The sequence below is a fragment of the Heliconius melpomene genome, chromosome 11 (genome assembly GCF_056956725.1).
Source record: "Heliconius melpomene rosina isolate 202511_hmr_F chromosome 11, ASM5695672v1, whole genome shotgun sequence".
Lineage (NCBI taxonomy): Eukaryota > Metazoa > Arthropoda > Insecta > Lepidoptera > Nymphalidae > Heliconius > Heliconius melpomene.
Window position 1 is genome coordinate 7,459,570 of NC_140399.1, and position 20,261 is coordinate 7,479,830.

General features: G+C 31.8%; 2 protein-coding genes across 3 annotated transcripts; one reads left to right on the top strand and one right to left on the bottom strand.

Moving 5' to 3' along the window:
• Nucleotides 1-155: 155 nt before the first annotated feature.
• mRpL51 (mitochondrial ribosomal protein L51) lies at nucleotides 156-2,183 on the top strand. Its single transcript, XM_085192974.1, has 4 exons — nucleotides 156-373; nucleotides 447-566; nucleotides 880-1,024; nucleotides 1,422-2,183. The coding sequence occupies exons 1-4, from the start codon at nucleotides 312-314 to the stop codon at nucleotides 1,563-1,565; spliced, it is 471 nt and encodes a 156-aa protein (XP_085049100.1). The 5' UTR covers nucleotides 156-311; the 3' UTR covers nucleotides 1,566-2,183.
• Nucleotides 1,653-17,565, bottom strand: LOC146534674 (glucose dehydrogenase [FAD, quinone]-like). 2 transcript variants are annotated; one of them, XM_085192963.1, is made up of 7 exons: nucleotides 17,324-17,565; nucleotides 7,727-8,646; nucleotides 6,732-6,948; nucleotides 5,567-5,768; nucleotides 4,964-5,175; nucleotides 2,835-2,984; nucleotides 1,653-2,181 (listed from the first exon to the last, which is right to left on the bottom strand). In XM_085192963.1, the coding sequence occupies exons 2-7, from the start codon at nucleotides 8,626-8,628 to the stop codon at nucleotides 1,981-1,983; spliced, it is 1,884 nt and encodes a 627-aa protein (XP_085049089.1). In that variant the 5' UTR covers nucleotides 8,629-8,646; nucleotides 17,324-17,565; the 3' UTR covers nucleotides 1,653-1,980. The 2 variants fall into 2 exon arrangements, with proteins under 2 accessions (XP_085049089.1, XP_085049090.1); XM_085192964.1 differs by lacking the exon at nucleotides 17,324-17,565 and adding an exon at nucleotides 15,297-15,484.
• Between the last annotated feature and the right edge of the window lie 2,696 nt (nucleotides 17,566-20,261).

The window sequence follows — 20,261 nt, forward strand, 5'->3', positions numbered from 1 at the left end:
TAGCGAGGTTTTTACACGTTTGGCTTTGTAATTTATAAGCGTTTGTCGAGCCATCACAAGCGTATAAATCACACATTACAATTTACATAAGATACGGTACAATTTTCACATTACGATTTACAGTAAACGTTAATGTTCTATAATTTTTGTGTATGGCAACAAGTGTCTAAAGTCAACAGCAAATAGCCAAATAGCAACATTTCTACATATTTTTAAAGTTAATAAAATATTTAGCTTTGAAGAAGTTAACTGAAAATGCTCTTTACGTCAAATTAAAATAGAAAAGAATTAAATATATTCCTAGTACTATAATGGAGTGGCTTAGTAAGACAATTCTAAAAACATTTTGGCGACCAACGATCAATATTGTTAGGTTAGAAACTTATTTTAGTTATTTTCTTTTAGTAAATATTTTGTTTGTAAAATATATTATTGTTATTTTTTAGAACAAGATATCATTCTGAAAAGGAGAGATTAGTAAGGAGATATGGTTATGAGGAAAAAATTTGGAGTGGAGGTTTGCTCCCGAGGTCTGAAGGAAGACGGTTGCCAATGCCGGAATATAGGTGAAACAACCAATACATATTTTACTTTTTTAATAACAGAAAAAAATATATTTTACAGTGACCATGATTTATTATACAGTATTCCAAATCTATTTCATTTAATGTGTAATAATTGCAAAAAATGTAATAAAACATAGTATCACTTAGGGTAGGCAGAGGCAGTCTAGTGTGAATATTTCTTCGTTTCCCATTGAAATTGCTGCACTTTATTATACTATAATAAATTTTGGTATTATATTATTTAATTGGTGTCTTAATATTTAATCTTTCTAATTATTTTATATTATTTACAATAACTTCATATTTTTTTCAGACCAGTCAATGCTTGGACTGAACGTCGAGCACTATTTGGTCAAAATGATTACATAGATATACTAGGCTCTGGAGAAATACATCCAGTAACAATTTTGTACACTGTTCCATCTTGGATTAGAGGTGTGAAAGGCCATGAATATCATGTAAGTTATTTTACATGTTATTATTTTTAGACTTCTGAATATATTTATACTCATTGTAATTAAAGCATTGTCTTTCCCATGTCTCAATTTAAACAGGAATGTTGTTTGATTGATTCATATTCAAGGGAATATATGATTTTTATTTTGTACTTGATACCAATGTTTCTAAAAATTGGGTGGAAACTGTGGAACACACTTAATTTAACTAGTGTAGCTGTAGGAAACTTAGTAGTTTCCTATAGCCATAGACAGTAGTGTGAAGCTTAAAAAATATATCATATTCATTCACGTTTCAGAGTGAAACACAGAAAAATATATCAAGTTTTATTTGATTTATATCTAAGTTTCTATCTTTTGCAAAAAACTTTGTTGAGTGATTTCTTTTTTTATATTGTAGATACTACTAAGGAAAAAGAAGATGTTTGCCCATACGGGTACCCCTCGACTCAGGCCAACAAAATGGAAGGAATATGAAAAACGTTTATCATTTTTGTATAGAAAACTCAATAGAAAGACTAAAACTGGAATGTCTTCAGCTTAATAGATTAGTTTTATTTAGATTTAACAATTAATATAAATGTTGAATGTTATATTTCTTTTAGATAAGAGGATAAAAAATAAAAAGTAGTTTATTTAACAATGTTTTATTACTATGACTAGGTTGAAAAAACCACATAATTTTTTATTCCATACTTATAACAATTAATAAGTTTAGTGGACTTACTAAATATTCATGTGTGTTACTAAAACTAACTAAAACATAGTTTATTGTGATAGTTGAAAGTTTGTAATAAATTAAAACTGCTCTCAAATCTCAATGTTAATGTCATAAATATAAAAAAATGCTACAATATCTGTAAAATGTAATATTAAATACAAATCAGTTACATGGCCACTATTGACTGATATATTAAAATTATTCTTTGGACTTACAAAACAATTATAATATTTGCTAGTTAAAGATTATTCCAGTCTTCTTTAATAAGGTCTGAAGCTTTTTCAGCAATCATAACCACCGGAGCGTGTGTGTGTGAAGCAGGTATTCTAGGTATGATGGATGCATCTACTACTCGAAGTCTTTGGATTCCATGGACTAGTAATCTTGGAGATACAACTGCTGTCGGGTCACTGGCTGGTCCCATCTTGCATGTACCCACCTGATAATATAAAGGTGATTAATAAAATTAAATATAATGTCTGAAGTTATTACTATCAAAAGCAAATTTATTAAAAAAAAAATTAAATCAGCTTCACGCTATATCCCCCACACTGCAGGTTAGACAGGGAACCTAGTGCTAACACACTCCATTACCCACTTTGTGCTAAATTCTGGAGGCATTGCGTGTCAACGCCTTTGCCGAGCACCAGAGCGAAGAAATGGAAATATAAATTTAAATAAATATTTCATATCGAGAGGGGATCGAACCCACGACCAGTCGCGTTTACACTTGGTGCCCCTGCGCCATGACTGGCCTCGAAATTATTTGATTTTATAAAATATCTAAACCCACTGTAGGTCATAAGTGAGGGCTAACTGTTGTAGTGATAAAATCCATCTATCCATCCATCCATCAGCCTTTTAAAGTCCACTGCTGGACATAGGCCTCCCCCAATGCTCGCCACTCCGTCCGGTCCTGCGCCCTTTGAATCCAGCGGGTTCCCGCTGTCTTCTGATAAAATCCGCCGGAATGGAATCGAACCACAACACGTCGAGCTAACAGTGGCACGCTTTTGCCCCTGCGCTACGAATGGCCTCAACCTATTTAATGTCCTTAAATAATATACTTATAACTTAAAAAAAATCACATACCTGATGATCTAAAGTACTCGATGTTTGCATAATGGCGCAGTCCCAATACTCATCGGAATCGAATTGGAAGCTCTCGCAATTGGGGAAGGGCGTGTCGTGCAGCTTTGTTCCGTAACGTTGAAATGCTTCCGTATTTATTATTCTTTGAGCCTGTAAAGAAAAAGAATAATTGGTAACAAAACTTCGCACATTAGTGAGTTTCTTATGAGTTCTTATTTGAGCTATAAGTTTTAAATTAAAATGAGATTGCAAAACGTCAGCATAGATCATATAGATAGAATACGGATGAATATTGTGGAGATGCAACCTCTAGATGCGACCTCTTCGTAGGATATACACATTCCTAGAATATCAGCTACTAGCGAAGATGCCACATTGAGAATTAAGAAAAACGAGCGACGAAAAAATTATAAAAAAGATTTATTAAACGAGAGTCACTTGTAAGAGAGGTAAGAGAAGTCCTCGATTTTAGAGTAAGAATAAATCTAAGTGTTATCACATTTTCAATTCTATAATTGTAACTAAACCAGAACAAAATGTGGCAAGTTGCAAGACTGAAGTTTCGTCATATGTTATAATATCTATGTAAGGTCACAAAAATTCGAACAAGTTTATAATAGTGACCTCGTTCGGCCAATCTAAATTGATGATCAACCGTGTTTTGTTTAATAACATTATATGTATATATATATATATATATGTCTTCGCCTCTGACTTTGTCGTTGTCGATTTTGGACTGCGTCTCTGAGAAATTTAGGTCCCAAGCTATAACTAAGTAACTGCCATACCTATTTTCAGTTTGATGAACCTTTTTAAAGTGTAGTATGTACTTAAGTTAACTTAACATATATTAAAATTATAACTGCCAAAGTGTCTAAACGATAATTCTTTTATTCATCTAAATTTTAATGTGATATCAATTTATATTTGCAGTAGAATTTGCTGTAAAGATTAATCTATAGGTTTGTGGTTCTGTACGTCAAAAAAATAAAAGAACCCTTTCCGCGCAAAGAATATAAAAACATATTTAGAAAACGTATAAACACTAACGTAGCGGGATTTGAACCAGTGCCTCTTGGAAGTTGTCTAAACGTTTTTCCTACTAAGCTCGTTTTTTTTCAAGTAGTTTTAGTTTTTCTATTTAAAAACGCAAAGGAGATACAAACGTGGGGCTATGAGAACTTAATTGGCTCAAGCCTTGGTTTGTTAGATTCCACTTGGCGAGAATTCAATTAGTTATATGGAATTTCCAGTAATTCTAGTAAAGTCCATTGTATTGTATTCTATTGAATACATTTAAGAGAAAACAGGAAATACAGAAAGAAATATAACAAACTATTTGTATTAGAAGTATTTAACCATTTTTTTCCGCACGTAGAATGGTAGGCAGTGGGAGCCTAGTGTTAGGACACTCCGCTCCCCACATATTTCGCCATCATTATAAATTAACACCTTTGGAGAACTCGTGATATACCTATATGACGATGGCTTGGCAATTTTATGTATAGTTGATTCATACATAGGTAGATTTTTCCTTCAGATTGTAATATAAATATGTACATAAGTGTTTAGTATTTAAGATATAAAAGCGTTTGTAGGTTTATTAGTCAATTAATTATTTATTCTGTTGTAACAATACACCTCTCATAAAACATACAGCACGTATATAAAATACTCTTATAAATATCATATTGTTTATGTTTATTATTAATAAGTATAATTTGATTCTGTAAAATAGTATAATAATTATCCCAGTTATGGCGCATCGTCTCCAATAAGCCGGCGGAAAATGAGGAATGGTGTGTGTGGGATATATCGTAAAGCTGTAAAAAAATGTAAATATGTGTTCTCTACTATTGTCGGTTTGTTGGTGAAGAGAGTCAACCCATAATAAAAATACATAAATCAAACAAAAAACTAAATCGCTTGTTTAAGGTAGCAGACCATTTACTTTTTTGATGCTTGACTCCCTTCGTTTTTCTATTCTTCTTTATTAGGTATTATAATTATGATAAACACGCTTACTTTGTAATTTGTGTTCGTCCATAAAAATCTATAAACTTATTTAACTTATTGAATTTTTAATTTAATTGATATAAAAATGTCTTAAATAATATAATAATACTTACAAATCTAATGCCCTCTTTCAAAGCTAGTAAATCTTCAGGATGATCGAAGTAGTTCGGCTGTATCCTCGGTTGGTCGGTAAAGTTTGACGAGCGTAACGTTAAACGACCGACGCTGCGGGGCCGAATGAGTATGGGGTTCAGCGCGAAGGAGTTCTGTCGGTCCCGTAGTGGTAATGACCCATAAACTTCTTTGTACCACTGATCAGTTACACCTGTGATATTGGTAACATGTTAATAAATGTTTTACTTCCACATAGCAGGGTGGGCCGAGGGAGTCTAGTGTAAACACACTTCATTTCCTACTTTTCGCCTTATTCTTGAGACATTGCCTGTTGAGTGGCGGAGCTCAACGCTGTGCTTTTCCTATTTAAGTATTTACCAGAGCAAAGTAAAGCAATATTTCACTTTCCCGACTGGGAGTCGAACCCGCAATCTGTCGCCTTTATAGTCGCACCCTTGGGCTCCTGCGCCATGACGGCCTCAAAATTTTTATTCGTTATCTAACTTAGGGAAGTAGATATGTATCTAGGTAAAATACAATAATAATAATATTAAATTCGGTTTAAATAATTCTTATATATTAACTGACAATGTATTACATACCAAGCATAGATCTGATAATTCCTAGGAGGTCCCCAGCAAGGGACCCAGCACCCATAACCAGCTCCATATCGGGGCGGCCTTCTGCTAAGTCTCGTCCATACTTAGTTTGAGTGAAGGCAAGTCCCGCAGCACCGCCCGGGATTGTCAGAGGACCTTGTCCCAGCATATAAGCTGCCGACGCTGCTGGTGACGCCGCTGTAATCTAATTTAGTTCTATTAATTGTTTAATCTTATAATATTTTGTAGTCATATGTAAAAAGCTTATTTAATGTTCTATTCTTGAGCCCGGTTTCCACCAAAAGAAGACAGAAGAAGATAACCTAATATAAGCGTATCCGCCTAGGAATATAAACGTAAATAAATATTTCACTTCCTCGCGTCGTCGTCGTCGTCGTCCACTGACCGTCGCGTTGCAGTAACATCGCATCCTTGTGCCGCTGCGCCGCGACGGCCGTCTACCAAAACTAGCTTATTTCATTCAATTGTGTGAAAACAACGTGAAATTCTCTATTTTCATTTAAATAGCATTGTTATATGTACGGATAAACAAATTTGATTGGTAAATAACAATTGAATATTAATGAAGTTACTGTCAATCGATTGAGCTGAAATTTTGTATATGGCTAACGTTGGATATCATAAATCATTCTAAATACGATGTGGCGTGCAGGATGTTAAGCTATGTGGAAATAAAAAAAGAGTAATTTAAAATTATTAGTTAGCAATTTAAATAAATAAACAGAATCAATAATAATCAATTTTTTTTGCTTAAAAATATACCGGTGTAAATTATTGGCGAAAGTAGTAAATTATTTTAAAAAATAGTAAGAGAAACTAGGCTGAGAGTTCAGATAGCAGATATGTCTTGGCGCTACTTTTATTTATAATTACTTTTTAATTAAAACAACTTCTTTTAATTTGTTTTTATTTAGAAACCTTATAAAAATATAAACGTAGCGGGGTTCAAGCCTGCACCTGGACTCTAACGTAGGTTCAAAGCATGGTTTAGTGGCCAGAACCCTTAAGCGTTTTCCAAGCAGCGCTGGTTCAAATCCCGTTAGGTTCAAATTTTTATACGTTTTCTAAATTATCATTTTTCTTTCTTAAGGAGGGAATAAAAAATACTTTAAAAATATTAAAAACAACCTGTTATTACATAACTTACATCGTTTACACAAAGTCCGGTGGTATTAACAATAAATGCGTTTCCAGAGAAAGTTATGTGATCTTGCAGATTGTATCCTACAGGCAAATCAGCTATAGTGTTGATGCCCAGCTCTCGCAGATGTTCCCTTGGTCCAACGCCGGAGAGCATCAGAAGTTGGGCAGACCCAACGGTTCCTGCTGCTAAAATGATTTCGCGACGGGCGAATATATTTCTCCTATAAAATAATCAATTTATATGATTTGTATATGTATTTAAAATTTTGAGCCGTTTCTATATCCACATTCCACGTAAAAGTAAGAAAAGACAATTTGATATTTGTATAACTAATGACGAATTTTATTTACGAGTAAGTTTTCTAGAGACTTTCACATGACAAGGAACGGAGAATTCAACAATATTATTTAAAAATAATTTATTTTGGTAAATTTTTATGTAACGTTTTTATGTTGTTATTGTCTAAATTCAATAAAAATAGTAAAGACTTGGCAAGTATGAGAATAAAACAATCCCTTGTGTACTCGCATGTGTTAATTGAAAACGTTACTTAGTTGCTAAAATATTATTTGGTATTGCTTCATCATAAGGTGGCTTCAATAGAAGTTAGCTTCAAAGGTTTATTGTTCCTCGTTGCGTGTTAAGGACAAATAGCAAAAGAATATGAATAATTACTGCAATTTTTTTCAGCTTCATTCTATATCCCGCATGTAGCAGGGTAGGCAAAGAGAGTAGTGTTAAGACACTCCACTTCTTACTTTCCGCCAAAAATCTGGAGGCGTTGCATTTTGAGCGGCGGAACTCAACGCCGCATTTTGCCTCGACACCAGAGGGAAGAAATCAAAATATTAAATATTTCATTTCCTCACAAGGAAATCGAACCCACAAACCGTTGCGTTAATAGTCATACGCTTGTGCCCCACGCCACAACTGGCTTCTACTGTAGAAGAGGTCGGTCGCGGCTTTTGAATATGAAAATAAAGTAAAATAAGTAGTACCTTCGATTATTTTTAACAAATTCGATGCCATTAGCTATTTTAGAGACAGGATCAATGAGAATTTTCGTTACAGTAGAATATTTTGATACTTTTAAATTTTTTCTCTTCCTCACTGGCTCTAAAAATGCCTTGGACGTGCTACATCGTCTACCATTTCTTACAGTCGCCTGAGGTTTTGAAAATCCAACCACATTTCTTCCATTTGGATCATTCCACTCATAGCCAAGTTCTTCGCCAGCACTTTTGAAAGCTTCATTTAAAGGTGAGTTAAACGTTGCTTGATCTATATCTAAATATCCACCAATTCCATGAAAAGTGGAATTGCGTAATTCAGGTATTTTCATATTTTCGGATTTCTTGAAATATGGTAGAATTTCATTATAACTCCAACCTTCATTACCCATTTTGACCCAATCATTGTAGTCGTCGGGATGGCCACGTTGGTATATCAAAAAGTTTAGTACACTGCTTCCTCCAAGCACTTTACCGCGGGGCATATAACAAACGTTTCCTCTTAGATCCAGACATGCTCTTTCCTGGGGTTCTGCAGTATAACCCCAATTCATGGGAGTAATTGAAAGAAAGGGTGCGAATATGGGTATATCTGAAAAGAAATTTTCATTACCGCCAGCTTCTAAGAGTAAGACTTTCCATTGTGATATTTCCGAAAGTCTGTTAGCCAAAACGCAACCCGCTGACCCAGCCCCGACGATGATGAAGTCATAAACTTGACCGTTCTTTGGTGTGTAATCTGGTACAAATCCTTCTTTTATATTTCGGGGTAATGGTCGAAATAGATTGGTCCAAATGTCGATGAAATTGTACGTCTCTAGAGATGATCCGGATATGAGTAGCGAAATGTACATAAGTGTGTGTGAAATAGAATATATAGAGCAGCGCATTTTGTTTTTTTCATATATCTGAAATAATTTTTAAAAATAAAGATAAAATAATAGGTTTTTACAATTTTTTATGGCTGGATGCGAAGAGCTGAACGAGCTCAGTGGCGTGCCATAGAGAGGCCTATGTCCAGCAGAGGACGAGGACAGGCTGATGATGATGATGATAATTTTTTATAATTTATAATATAGTTTAAGTTATAAAATGTTATTTTTAGTAAGTTTAGTTATTTTTTAGTATCTATAAGTACAATATGTGAAGGTCGTCGATTGTCATAGAGATGAGTACATTGTAGCTTGAATACAGATGGAACTAATTAATAAACCAGATCAGGTTCCGTTTGATTCACATTATCTCGAGAATGGATGAGACTAGCATACATGTACTATTATTTTATAGTATTAATAAGTTCTTACATATATTTGAAAATGTATAAATACATATCACTTTTAAAGGGGTTAATTCTGTAGTCGAATAAAAATAATTCTATGGGTCTTCTGTAATAGAAACCAAAAATATAATTTTAGTAATTTTTGCCAGTCTGTTAATATAATATGACTGTTTGTAATGCTACTGGAGAGATTTTGATAAAACTTTTGTTTATATAGCTATACATCCTCGGTAAAAGTTTTACCCTTCACTATTCAATAAAGATATGCACCACACGTTTTTAGCTGTCATAATTATTACTAATAATATTGTTACTAGAAACGGCGCGTATTGTGCGGAGGTTCCTCTCTCTGGAGCCCTAGCCACCGATGGCTTGGACCCATGTCCCGCCCTCGGAAGAGTGGTTTTTTTATATTTTTAAATGTTTTTTTTTTTAATAATATTTTATATTTAAAAATGTAAAATTGATTCACTAATTTAATAAAAGTATATTCTGATTGTAATTTTTATGAATTATTAAGCAATGTGTTTTTATATTTCTAAGAAAACAATAGAAAATATAGTGCATATAATTTTTTATAATATTTTTAAAATTTTATTTAGTTAACATTGTTAAAATAAATGATTTAGAAATGTTTGGAATTTCCGTGAAAAATTTTCAATTTATTTTGGTTAGTTTGTCTCAAAATCAATACTTACCTATTTATTTTTAAACCTGCATAATATTCAGAAGGCGATATTTTTTTAATTTATGATTTGTTGCAATTTGAATACGAAACCATTGCGAATAAGCTTTTAACTACTACACTACTATAGAATTATTATGCTTCCCCAAACGAATACCATGTTTTGATAAGATTAATAAAATTAATATTCTCATTTTGAGGAGGAATCGACTTCGTAAAGAATTTTGTTAATATTGAATCATTTATTGACCTTCACCTAGCGTGTGAAGGATTTTAAAATCATTATGTAGAGAATAATAACTATGAAATTAAGTAACATATTAACTTTGCCATTGAGTTAACTGTAGATGATAAATATCTACATAAATTTGTAAATTTATGTTGCACAATGAGTTACGAGTAGCTGCTTATTGCTAGATATAAAACAATACAAATTCATGTTAAAATAGGATCAATATATGTATGTATGTGAACGAATCGTTACGTGAGGTGAATTTGAAGTAGTTTGACTGATAGTATAAAAGTTTTACAAACATAAGGTACGGAGATTATTATATACGAGGAAGTATTATAATTTAAAAAGAAACATTTTTTTCGATGTTAAAATATGCACAGACGCAACTATTTAGGTATTTATCGAAAGGTCTCACTCATACTCATACTCACTCGTCACGAAATCTTAGAATCTACATGTGCTAGGAATCTCAAATTTTGCATAGGAGTTATTTATAGAACGTAGGTGCTCGATAAGACGGGAATGTGAAATATTCGACTTCTAAGGAGTTGTTTTGGGGTTGAAAGTTTGTATGAAACTTTGTTACTACAAATGCTAGGAGTCTCATATTTGCATGGACGTCACTTATAGGACGTAGATACTCATGGAGAGAGAAATTAATAATAACGTAGTTCACGCAGGCGAAGCCGCGGACGGGCCGCTAGTTCTATATATTTTCAAGATCATCCTAAAATTTAAGGCCTAATTAAATTAAAACATTTGTATTTTTTTTTATTTACGCAGGAATCATATTTTCGAAGTTCGTAAGAGAAAATGTTGATGGACCACTCTATTATACACTAGTACCAAATATAATTTTATATTTAAAAAAAAGTTTTAATTGTAAAAAAGTCTCCAGACAAATTGAATCCCACAAAAATGGGAAATTCATACCAATATAAACAAAAAGCCTTCAGCCAAGCTAATCAAATGAAAGCCTATTAAATTAATGACATATAGATATATTTCAATGCATGAATGTTGCACAATTATAAACACAGAACAAGCGTATTTACTTTGTTTATATTCATTTCATGCATGGTTAGTGATTGAATAGAAACTTTTAATTAGTTTTACCTGATAATGAAACATATGCACATATGCTTCACGCTTTTCCCCCCATAGCGGGTAGAAGAGCAGTCAAGAAGATTTGATTAATTTATTATTGAATTAATTAACGAGCCTTATTAGGCTTTTATGATATATCAATTGTTTTCTCATCCGATTTTCATTTGAAGGACAGCTTTTATTATTTCCATTGCTCTGGTTCTGGTTACATAATATCTAAATGATAAGAAATTTTCGGTTGTATTTCGTTAAAAAAGTGGATATATTTTATGAATAGTGGACCCGAACGCGGTTACATCCGCTTGAACTATACGAATATTTATTAAATATATTTTTGAAATTATTTTCAGTTTTCAATAGAGAGATGCGTTAAGCAAGATAATTTTGGGTGACGTTATCTAACAATAAACTTTGCAAATCGTTGCTTAGCAACGGTCGCATAGCGACGATTATTATTAACATGATAGAATAAATTGCATGTCAAATTAATAAGTATTTTAATATATTGGTATATATCGATAATATTACAAATATGAGAAAAAAAAGTATCCTATGTTCATCCCGAGACCCTCAAGTATCTCTATATGAGTATTTTATCACAAATAAATTAGCGGTTTGGCCCTGATTGCGTAAAAGACAGACAGACAGACAGACAGAGTTACTTTCGAATTTATAATATAGGTATGGATGGATAGCTACATGACAGACTCATTTCGGCTTAGAACGACAGAAAAATGACAAAAATAATTTCTACGGTCATTTATATGCTCCCTTATTTGACTTGCGAAATTTATTAAAGATTTGTTACCACAAGTGGGTCACGACCCCGTCGACAAAATATAATATCAACGTAATCGCTTATTGTTTTGGCGGTTAATCTTTTATTTTTCGGTAATGAGGTTGTGTGGAGATTTAATTAATGCTATTTTTCTTAATTAATGTTTGAAGATTTGTGAAATAAATATAGATTAGTAGATAATAATATTATTCTCTTAAGAGCGGAATGGTTAAAAAATTATCGTGATATACTGAATCATAAGCAAAAGGTGAGACCAGGTGAAAACAATTATAAACAGTGGAGACAGTAAAGTAGAGCTAAAGAACTACTTTTTTGAAACTAAATAGTTTAACATAGAGTTAAATTTAGGTTTAAAAATTGCGAGCTGGCAACACTAATAGGCAAAGTAAAAAAGGAATAATAATATTTCATATTATATTACCTACACGTTTTAGGTATTTTATACATTGTCGAGGAAATTATTAGAATACCGAGTTATACAGATTGCAATATTTTACAGATACTACATTTTTAGAAACAAATCTATGTAAATATATTTTTAGCAATAATATATAATTATTACTTTTCACTTAAGATTATTGAATTCATAGTAATTATTGTGATATCGCATTCTTGTTTAAGATTATTAAATGTATGAATATTAAATGCTATTTTTTATGCTTAGTGGCTTATAATGGGATATTATAAGATCGGTTGATGCTGCCATCATTAGCCGCAAATTGCTTGAGCTAATGCCACTTAATAACAATCATAAGAGTCAGCTCGTTTCATTTTAGGATATTATTAATAGTAGCTGTCATAATGTTTTGTGGTTAACACAAGTTTGTTTATATGAATTATATTTTTATTGTGAAAAAAAAAGTACCTTTAAAAGTTCAAAAGTAGAGTATGCCTCCTTCATATATGTACACGATTTTTTTACGAATTCTAATATTTTTACGAAATTTATTTTTTTTTACGAAATTCTAATATTAATAATAAATATCTCCGTAGACCGTCTTTGACTTTCAAACTAATAAGGACCCAGATCTCTTTTTAATGACATTATATTTTCTTATTCTTATTATTTCATCGAAATAATAATACACTAAGGTGTAGACTCTATCCACTATTATATTTAACAGTCAGAAATTCCTCTATTGCACTATTTTACCGTCAAAATTCGGAGAAGGAGAGTTATATTTTGTTAAAATTACACCTGTAATTAAATTGTCAAGTTTGTTTAGATAGACTACGTAATAACGAGGACTTCATGCTGTTGTTTCTAAACTATAACCTACTGCTGTATTACAAATCTTGAGATAATGTGCTGAATAAATAAATGTGTCTATTAAGACATTTTAAATGGTGAATCTTTGAAGCTATAATTATCTAAGGATTTAAGTGAATTATAATTGTTAAAGATAGTACTTACAATTAGTTTTATGGATTGAGAAAATTATATTTTTTAATATTCATTATTATTCTTCTTAGGGTTCCGCCGTCGCCCGCAAGAATTTAGTACAACAAAATAAAAATTATCTATAATGTTATGCTTATTTTCATGTCATACAATTGATAAAAATAATGCGTATTTTTCCTTTTCATAATTAAATAAACATCAAAAGCTTTCGCCAACGAGAGTTCGCTTTATACTCGTATTATTTGAGGTCGAGGATCTCGTTAGGTTTAGCATTAATCCCAAGACTTGTACTCTTCACTGAATTACTTTCCAATACACGTACAGAGTACTCCTCCGGATACCGATTCGTTGCTTTAATTCGCCGTAAAATTACATCAAGAAGTGCCTTTTGTATACAAATTGTCTTTTTTATATAAATAAACTCATTTGCTGTTTCATTAACGATATATTTGTTCATTTGCCTCCCAATAATGATATTGTTAAAGCCAAAATGACATTCATACAGGTTTAAATTGGGACAAAAATGTTGAATAATGCGAAATTACTAGTGACGGCCCTGTACCAGATTCTTTTAAATCAATGTATGCAGGTCGGTAATGTACGCCAGTGTGATGTTTTTTTTAATTAATTACATGTTAATAATAAGTATTTGTTTTTAGATATTGTGGAACTATAATTAAATTGATATTTTACTTATTATTAACACGGTAGCACCAAATCCGTTAGGATTTATTATTTGTATTTGAAATTGGCGTATATGATGAGTCAAAGTGTCTGTTAGTTTGTCCGTGTATATTTTAGAAAAAATTCAAAACTTATAATATATAATATAATATAAGGCAGAGAGAGTCTAGTGTCAAGACACTCCGCTCCCTGATTTCTGCCGAATTCTGGAGGCATTGCGAGTTGAGGGGCGGAATGCTTAACGTCGCGCTTTGCCTCGATACCAGAGCGAAGAAATGAAAATATTAAATATTTTATTTCCTCGAATGGGAATGGAACACAGAACCAAGAAAATCACAAAAATTTTAAGTGTTTATTTTTGATTATTTTTCATGTAATATACAAAATCCTAAATTTTATTTACTATATTTCTTTGTGAAAGCACGACTCATTTATTTTCAGAGTATTATTTCAAAAGTCCAAATCAACAAAGCGAGCATGTAATGCAAAACTATTTGAATAGAGAACAAACATAACCTCTGTTTGAGTACTAATTGTAAACACTTCTACACTGCAGTAGTAAATATACCTAGCAACACCACTCGTTTTATTATTTATTTATTATTTTATTATGGTGTAAACATATATCATAATATTTAATTTCAATTTTATAGCATAAAAATAAAAAATACAAGCAGTTTTTTTTTTTAAATTACGATGTTTTGCGGGGTAAGCCACAGTACTTTAATTAGTCAGTTAATTTTGCAACTTGTTATTGTCTAAAATATCGTAAGCCGGGTCTATATAACAGAGCTGAAGGTCTTCTTTCTATTTTTTTAAATCCACGATTTACACCGTTTTTAAAGATTTATAGTATGTTTTAATTTAAATTAAAGTTGGCAAATATTGTAGCGATCTAGAGTAGGACGTGTTTATAACGAAATCAAAAATCAAGGTTTTCTTAAATATGTAACTTTGTTGTGACACAAAAAAATATACTTGTAGTAAATATTTTTTTCTCTTTTATAGTTTTTCGTAATTTTTAAAAAAAAATCAGCTTCACGCTGTATCCCGCACGCAGCAGGGTAGGCAGAGGGAACCTAATTTGTTAAGATACTCCGTTCCCCACTTACCGCAGAATTCTATCAGCACTGTTGAGTGGCGGAGCTGAACGCTGCTCTTTTTCCTCATTACCAAAGCGAAGATATAAAAATATAAGTATAAATAAATACTTCATTTCTTCGAATTGAACCCAGAACCAGCCGCGTTTACAATCACACTTCATACCCTGCACCACGACTGACCTCAATTAAATAAAATATAATTATATTACAAAAAACCTAAGGATCGTCTTTTATTCCACAGGCACCTTTTTAAATGGCACCTACCTACTTTAAATGAGTCACGATTTTGTCTTCTTCTATATAATATATAAACTAATTTCGTAATTGGTTTAAGTAAACAGGACACAGCATTAGCTAGAGTATGTTAAGGATTATTGCCTTTGCCGAGACTTGATGAGATATATGTATGACAGCCACGGTGTGAACACTGTCGATAGAATAATATTGAGTTAGTGTTAGTCGAATATATAGAAGACTAGTGGACCCGAACGCGGCTACGCCCGCTTGAACTATACGAATATTTATTAAATATATTTATGAAATTATTTACAGTTTTCAATAGAGAAATGCGTAAAGCAAGCTCATTTTGGGTGACGTTTTCTAACAACAAACTTTGCAAATCGTTGCTTAGCAACGACGGTTGTTATTAACATGGCGGAATAAATTGCATGTCAATTTAATAAGTATTTTAATATATTGATATATAGCGAAAATATTATAAACATGAGAAAAATAAGTATCCTATGTTCATCCCGAGACCCTCAAGTATCTCTATATGAGTATTTTATCACAATTAAATTAGCGGTTTGTGCCTGATTGCGTAAAGGACAGACAGACAGACAGACAGACAGACAGACAGAGTTACTTTCGAATTTATAATATAGGTATGGATATTGGACCAGGCGCGCTTGCGGGTTCGATTCCCACACGAAGGAATTAATTATTATTTAGTAATACTTCGATTTCTTTATACTCCAAGGCAAAAGTATGGAGTTCCGCCTCTCAACACGCAATGCCTCGAAAAATTTGGCGGAAAGTGGGGAACGAAGTGTCTTAATATTAGGTTCCCTCTGGGTACCCTGCTGTATGGGCGATACAGCATGAAGGTAATTGTAACTATGTCGAATATGTAGAAGCTATAAAGATTTGTTTGTATCTTTTAGTTTTTCCTATATTTTCTTGAGTAAAACTTGTTATTTCAACATATCCTTTAAATGGTTGTCATACCTTAACTAATTAAAAGGGTTATCGAATTTGAATAAAACTAGACACAACCTTAAAATTGAGAAGACCTTCGCTAGCCACGAGAGCGTTAACTCGTAAAAATGCCTATTGCCTAAAGTATTCTAAGGAATCTAGTAAAAAACCACTCAACGAAAATTTAATGTAAATATTATAAGCAAATATGTGATGCTATTGTATTAGAAAATAAATTGTTTTAGTAAATTTATTTTTTAATAAGTTCAATCAAGAACTTCATAACATAATTTGAATAACAAAGTATTAAAAAACAAGGCTTAGTTGTGAAATAAAAACAACTTTCGGCTGTAGGTCAAGTTCGCGCTCGTGCTCGTGAATTTTATAGAGACACCTAATGATATATATTTAATATTTGCTAAGTGACTAGAGCCTTACTTGTGTACATTGTACTCTTTAAATGAATAAGAAAATCCCGCCTAGTAACTATATGCTAATATATTTACTTACGCATATTTGTTTTGCTTTTGGTTAGGTTTTTGTTATGGCCTAAGATCCCGCTGCAAAAACTTTAATCTTTTTTCAATAAAACATTTTTTATTTTGAATGATATACGGTAGTAGAGTAGGTTAGTTTTCAGCTTCACTTTGTATCTCGAATATAACAGCAGGGTAGGTATAGGGAACCTGGGAACCTAGTATAAAGACCTTTGCCACGTTCTGGAGGCATTGAGCGGCAGAACTTACCGCCCCGGATTAAAAAATATATACGTGCAGATTTTTAAAGCTAAATATCGTACTACTAAAAGCCACTGTAATATTTTTTTTAATTTTTTTTGATGTACTTTTAATTTCACACATTTTTTACTAAGCTAATAAATGTAATTTCTTATTACTGATCCAGTTCAAAATTCATTGTTTTTAATTTTAAACGTTAATTATCAAATATTTATTGCAGTTTGGATCAAAAGAATTAATTTAAAAAAAAAATGAGAAAAGTTGTTCTACTAAAATTAATTAAAATGCTAAATGAAATAAATAAAAATAAACTTAAAATTTACACTTTTTGTAAATATATTAATAAAAATATCTTACCTTAACACAAAAAAAAAAAAACCAATGTTATATGTTTCTCTATTATATTAATTATCACCACATTTTTTTTAAATAATAAAATTTTATTCTATTTCACAAAAAAAAAACACTGCAATACGAATTATATAATCTGTTACAAATATATATTATATTTTTTTTATTTTATTTTTTTTCACACGCACGGTGCCCGCGCAAAAGCGTAAAATGAATTGGTCATGGGCTCGCGTTTTCAGTATAATTTAGTGTTTAAGGCCTCGATGGACTGACCTTGTTGATTGACCATTAATACTGGTAATTGTGCGTGTTGTTTTAAAGACAGCTATTTTTATGCATAATTAAATTTAGCAAAGAGAGTAAGATATTATAATGACTGTATCTTTCTTAAGGCTTATTTTATATTTTATTTGACACGAGAAGGCACTAGCGTGTAACTTTACAGGTAGTGGTTTCGATTCTCACTTGAGTAAATTAAATATTTAATATTTTGATTTCTTCGCTCTAGTCTCGAGGCAAAGCGCAGCGTTCAGTTCCGCGGAACCACACAATGCCTATAAAATTCGGTAGTGAAGTGTCTTAACACTAAGCTCCCTGTTACATGTAGGATGCAGTGGGACGCTATAAAATATATATTATGTATTCACTTTTTGAATGTTCACGAATTTTACTAACGTTTTATAAATAATATGATGGCTGAGGGAATATGCGTTCGTTCCAGTCTATTATTTTAGTAGTAAAGTTAAAAAAAAACAAACTCCAGCTAAACATCTTTTATAGAGTCTTGTCAGGAACCATCATACATTATCTGTAAGAACCGATTATAGATAAATAATTTATAGTTCATAAAATTACTATTCTTATTTTAAATTAAATAATTTAACTATGACATTGACTTTGACATATGTTTTTATGTCAATTGTTTAGATATGTTGACTATATTATAAAAGTAGTGCTTATTACGCAATTAAATATCATTTTAAACACAAGACAATCAGATTTAAAAATAACAATCCTCGAGCCTGACGTCTTGCAAGCCGTTGAAATTGAAAATAAGACTCTTAAATCGCAACTCCTTTTCAATTTGTTAAATTTTACGACACATAAAGAGGTAACCGGGTCGCCAGCGTTCCAAATAAGTTCAATCCAGGGTTTGCGAAAGAACACGAATTTTATAGTTTTATTTAACATATTATTCGGTACTTTAATGCATATGCATCAGTTCCAATTACTCACTATAAGTAATCCATTGGTGTCACATTATGGCTTATGTCTTATATTTATAAATTGCTCTGAACTCTAGATCGATCTTGAAATACTGTTTTCATGACGAGCTGAGCCGTTATCATAGCTAGGGTTCAAAATGTGTTCAAATGAGGGCTGTTTCTTAAAAGAAAATAAGAGTTTAAGATATATGTCAGGATGGAAAGGTACAACTCGGCATACGTTGCTATACACGGGAAGTCTTATATAATCCAATTGTTTTTTATTATAGCCATAAGATATAAATTAAATATCTCTGTGTCATTCCATTTGTATTTGTTGAACATATAAAATATCAGTTTTTTATTTATTAATTACATGAGTAGATATTTTATATTAATGATATTAGTTTATGGACGAGGTTTACGTTTTACGCGTCGTAAAACAAAATGGTTATTGCTGCAATAAGTAAGATTTAAGAGTTAAATGTTTAAGGAGGAACATCGAAGAACATTTTGTCACTTTTATACACATAAATATTCTTAAGTAAAGTGGGTTTAAATGGTAAGCTTAAACCAGGCTTTCACCAAAAAATAGATTGTTAAAAAATAAAGTGAAAATTTAAATGATAAATTGCCCCAGGTAAAAAGTGTTTTAAGAGCCTTACCATTTCTTAGATAAAGATATCGATCATACGACGATGTGAATTCAATTCCCTCCTAAAAAATTCTTGGTTTCTTTAGCCGCTCAGGGCTGTTAGTTTCAGAATATTTACAAGTTCTGTTATAAACTTATAAGTAAATGTATAACAGAGTAAAAGCAGTCATCGATCATATCTTGCAAGTAATTATGAAGTTAGAGAATGTAGTGTGAGAATCGATCTGGATGGTAAAACTTTACGTCACCTTTATATTACTTGATATATTTAAACTGTAAGCATTACGAAAAAATGATAAATATTTGTAGATTAATAATTCCTAAAATCAGAATAGAATCTATACCCCTTCTTTACAGCACAATATTGCCCAATAAATATTAATACATTACATACTTAGACTTATATAGCGCTTTTTCCACATACTATTAAATAATCTAAAAGAACTGAATGTAACCAGTAAAATTAAAAAATATTACATAAAAATATTTTTTTATTTTATATTCGGTTCAAATGTATGATATTTAATCTCTCATGCAGCAGAGAGGGCCCTTGACAGCGGTAAGCGTTGTTTGGGGTAATTGTTGCTGGCTGTTCCACTTGATGTCCTTGACCTTTACTCCGTAATTTCTACGGTCACGTCACCTCGCTCTCTTATATAACGAGAAGTCACGTCACAATGGGAGGTGCATAGACGAAAATATAGTCCGGTTTGTACGAAAGAAGACCTATATAAGCTTAAATTATTCACTGGTATGAATAATTTTCTTTGAGTAACACCGACATGCGATTTCAAAGCTTTTATGAAAGTGTAATGTTTTCCTTTGAAATAATATTTCATGCTTTCAATTAAAAATGAAGGGAATGAAATGTACGTTAAGTGTGTTTTATCTTTTTATTGTTGTTTTATCTTATTTCTGTTAAGTAATTATTTTAAGAGGAGAATTTGGATAATAAATCAGCTTTACGCTGTATCTCGCACACAACAGAGTAGGCAGAGGGAACATAGAGTTAAGACACTCTGTTCCTCACTTTCCGTCGAATTCTGGAGGTATTTCGTCTTAAGTGGCGGAACTCAACGACTTC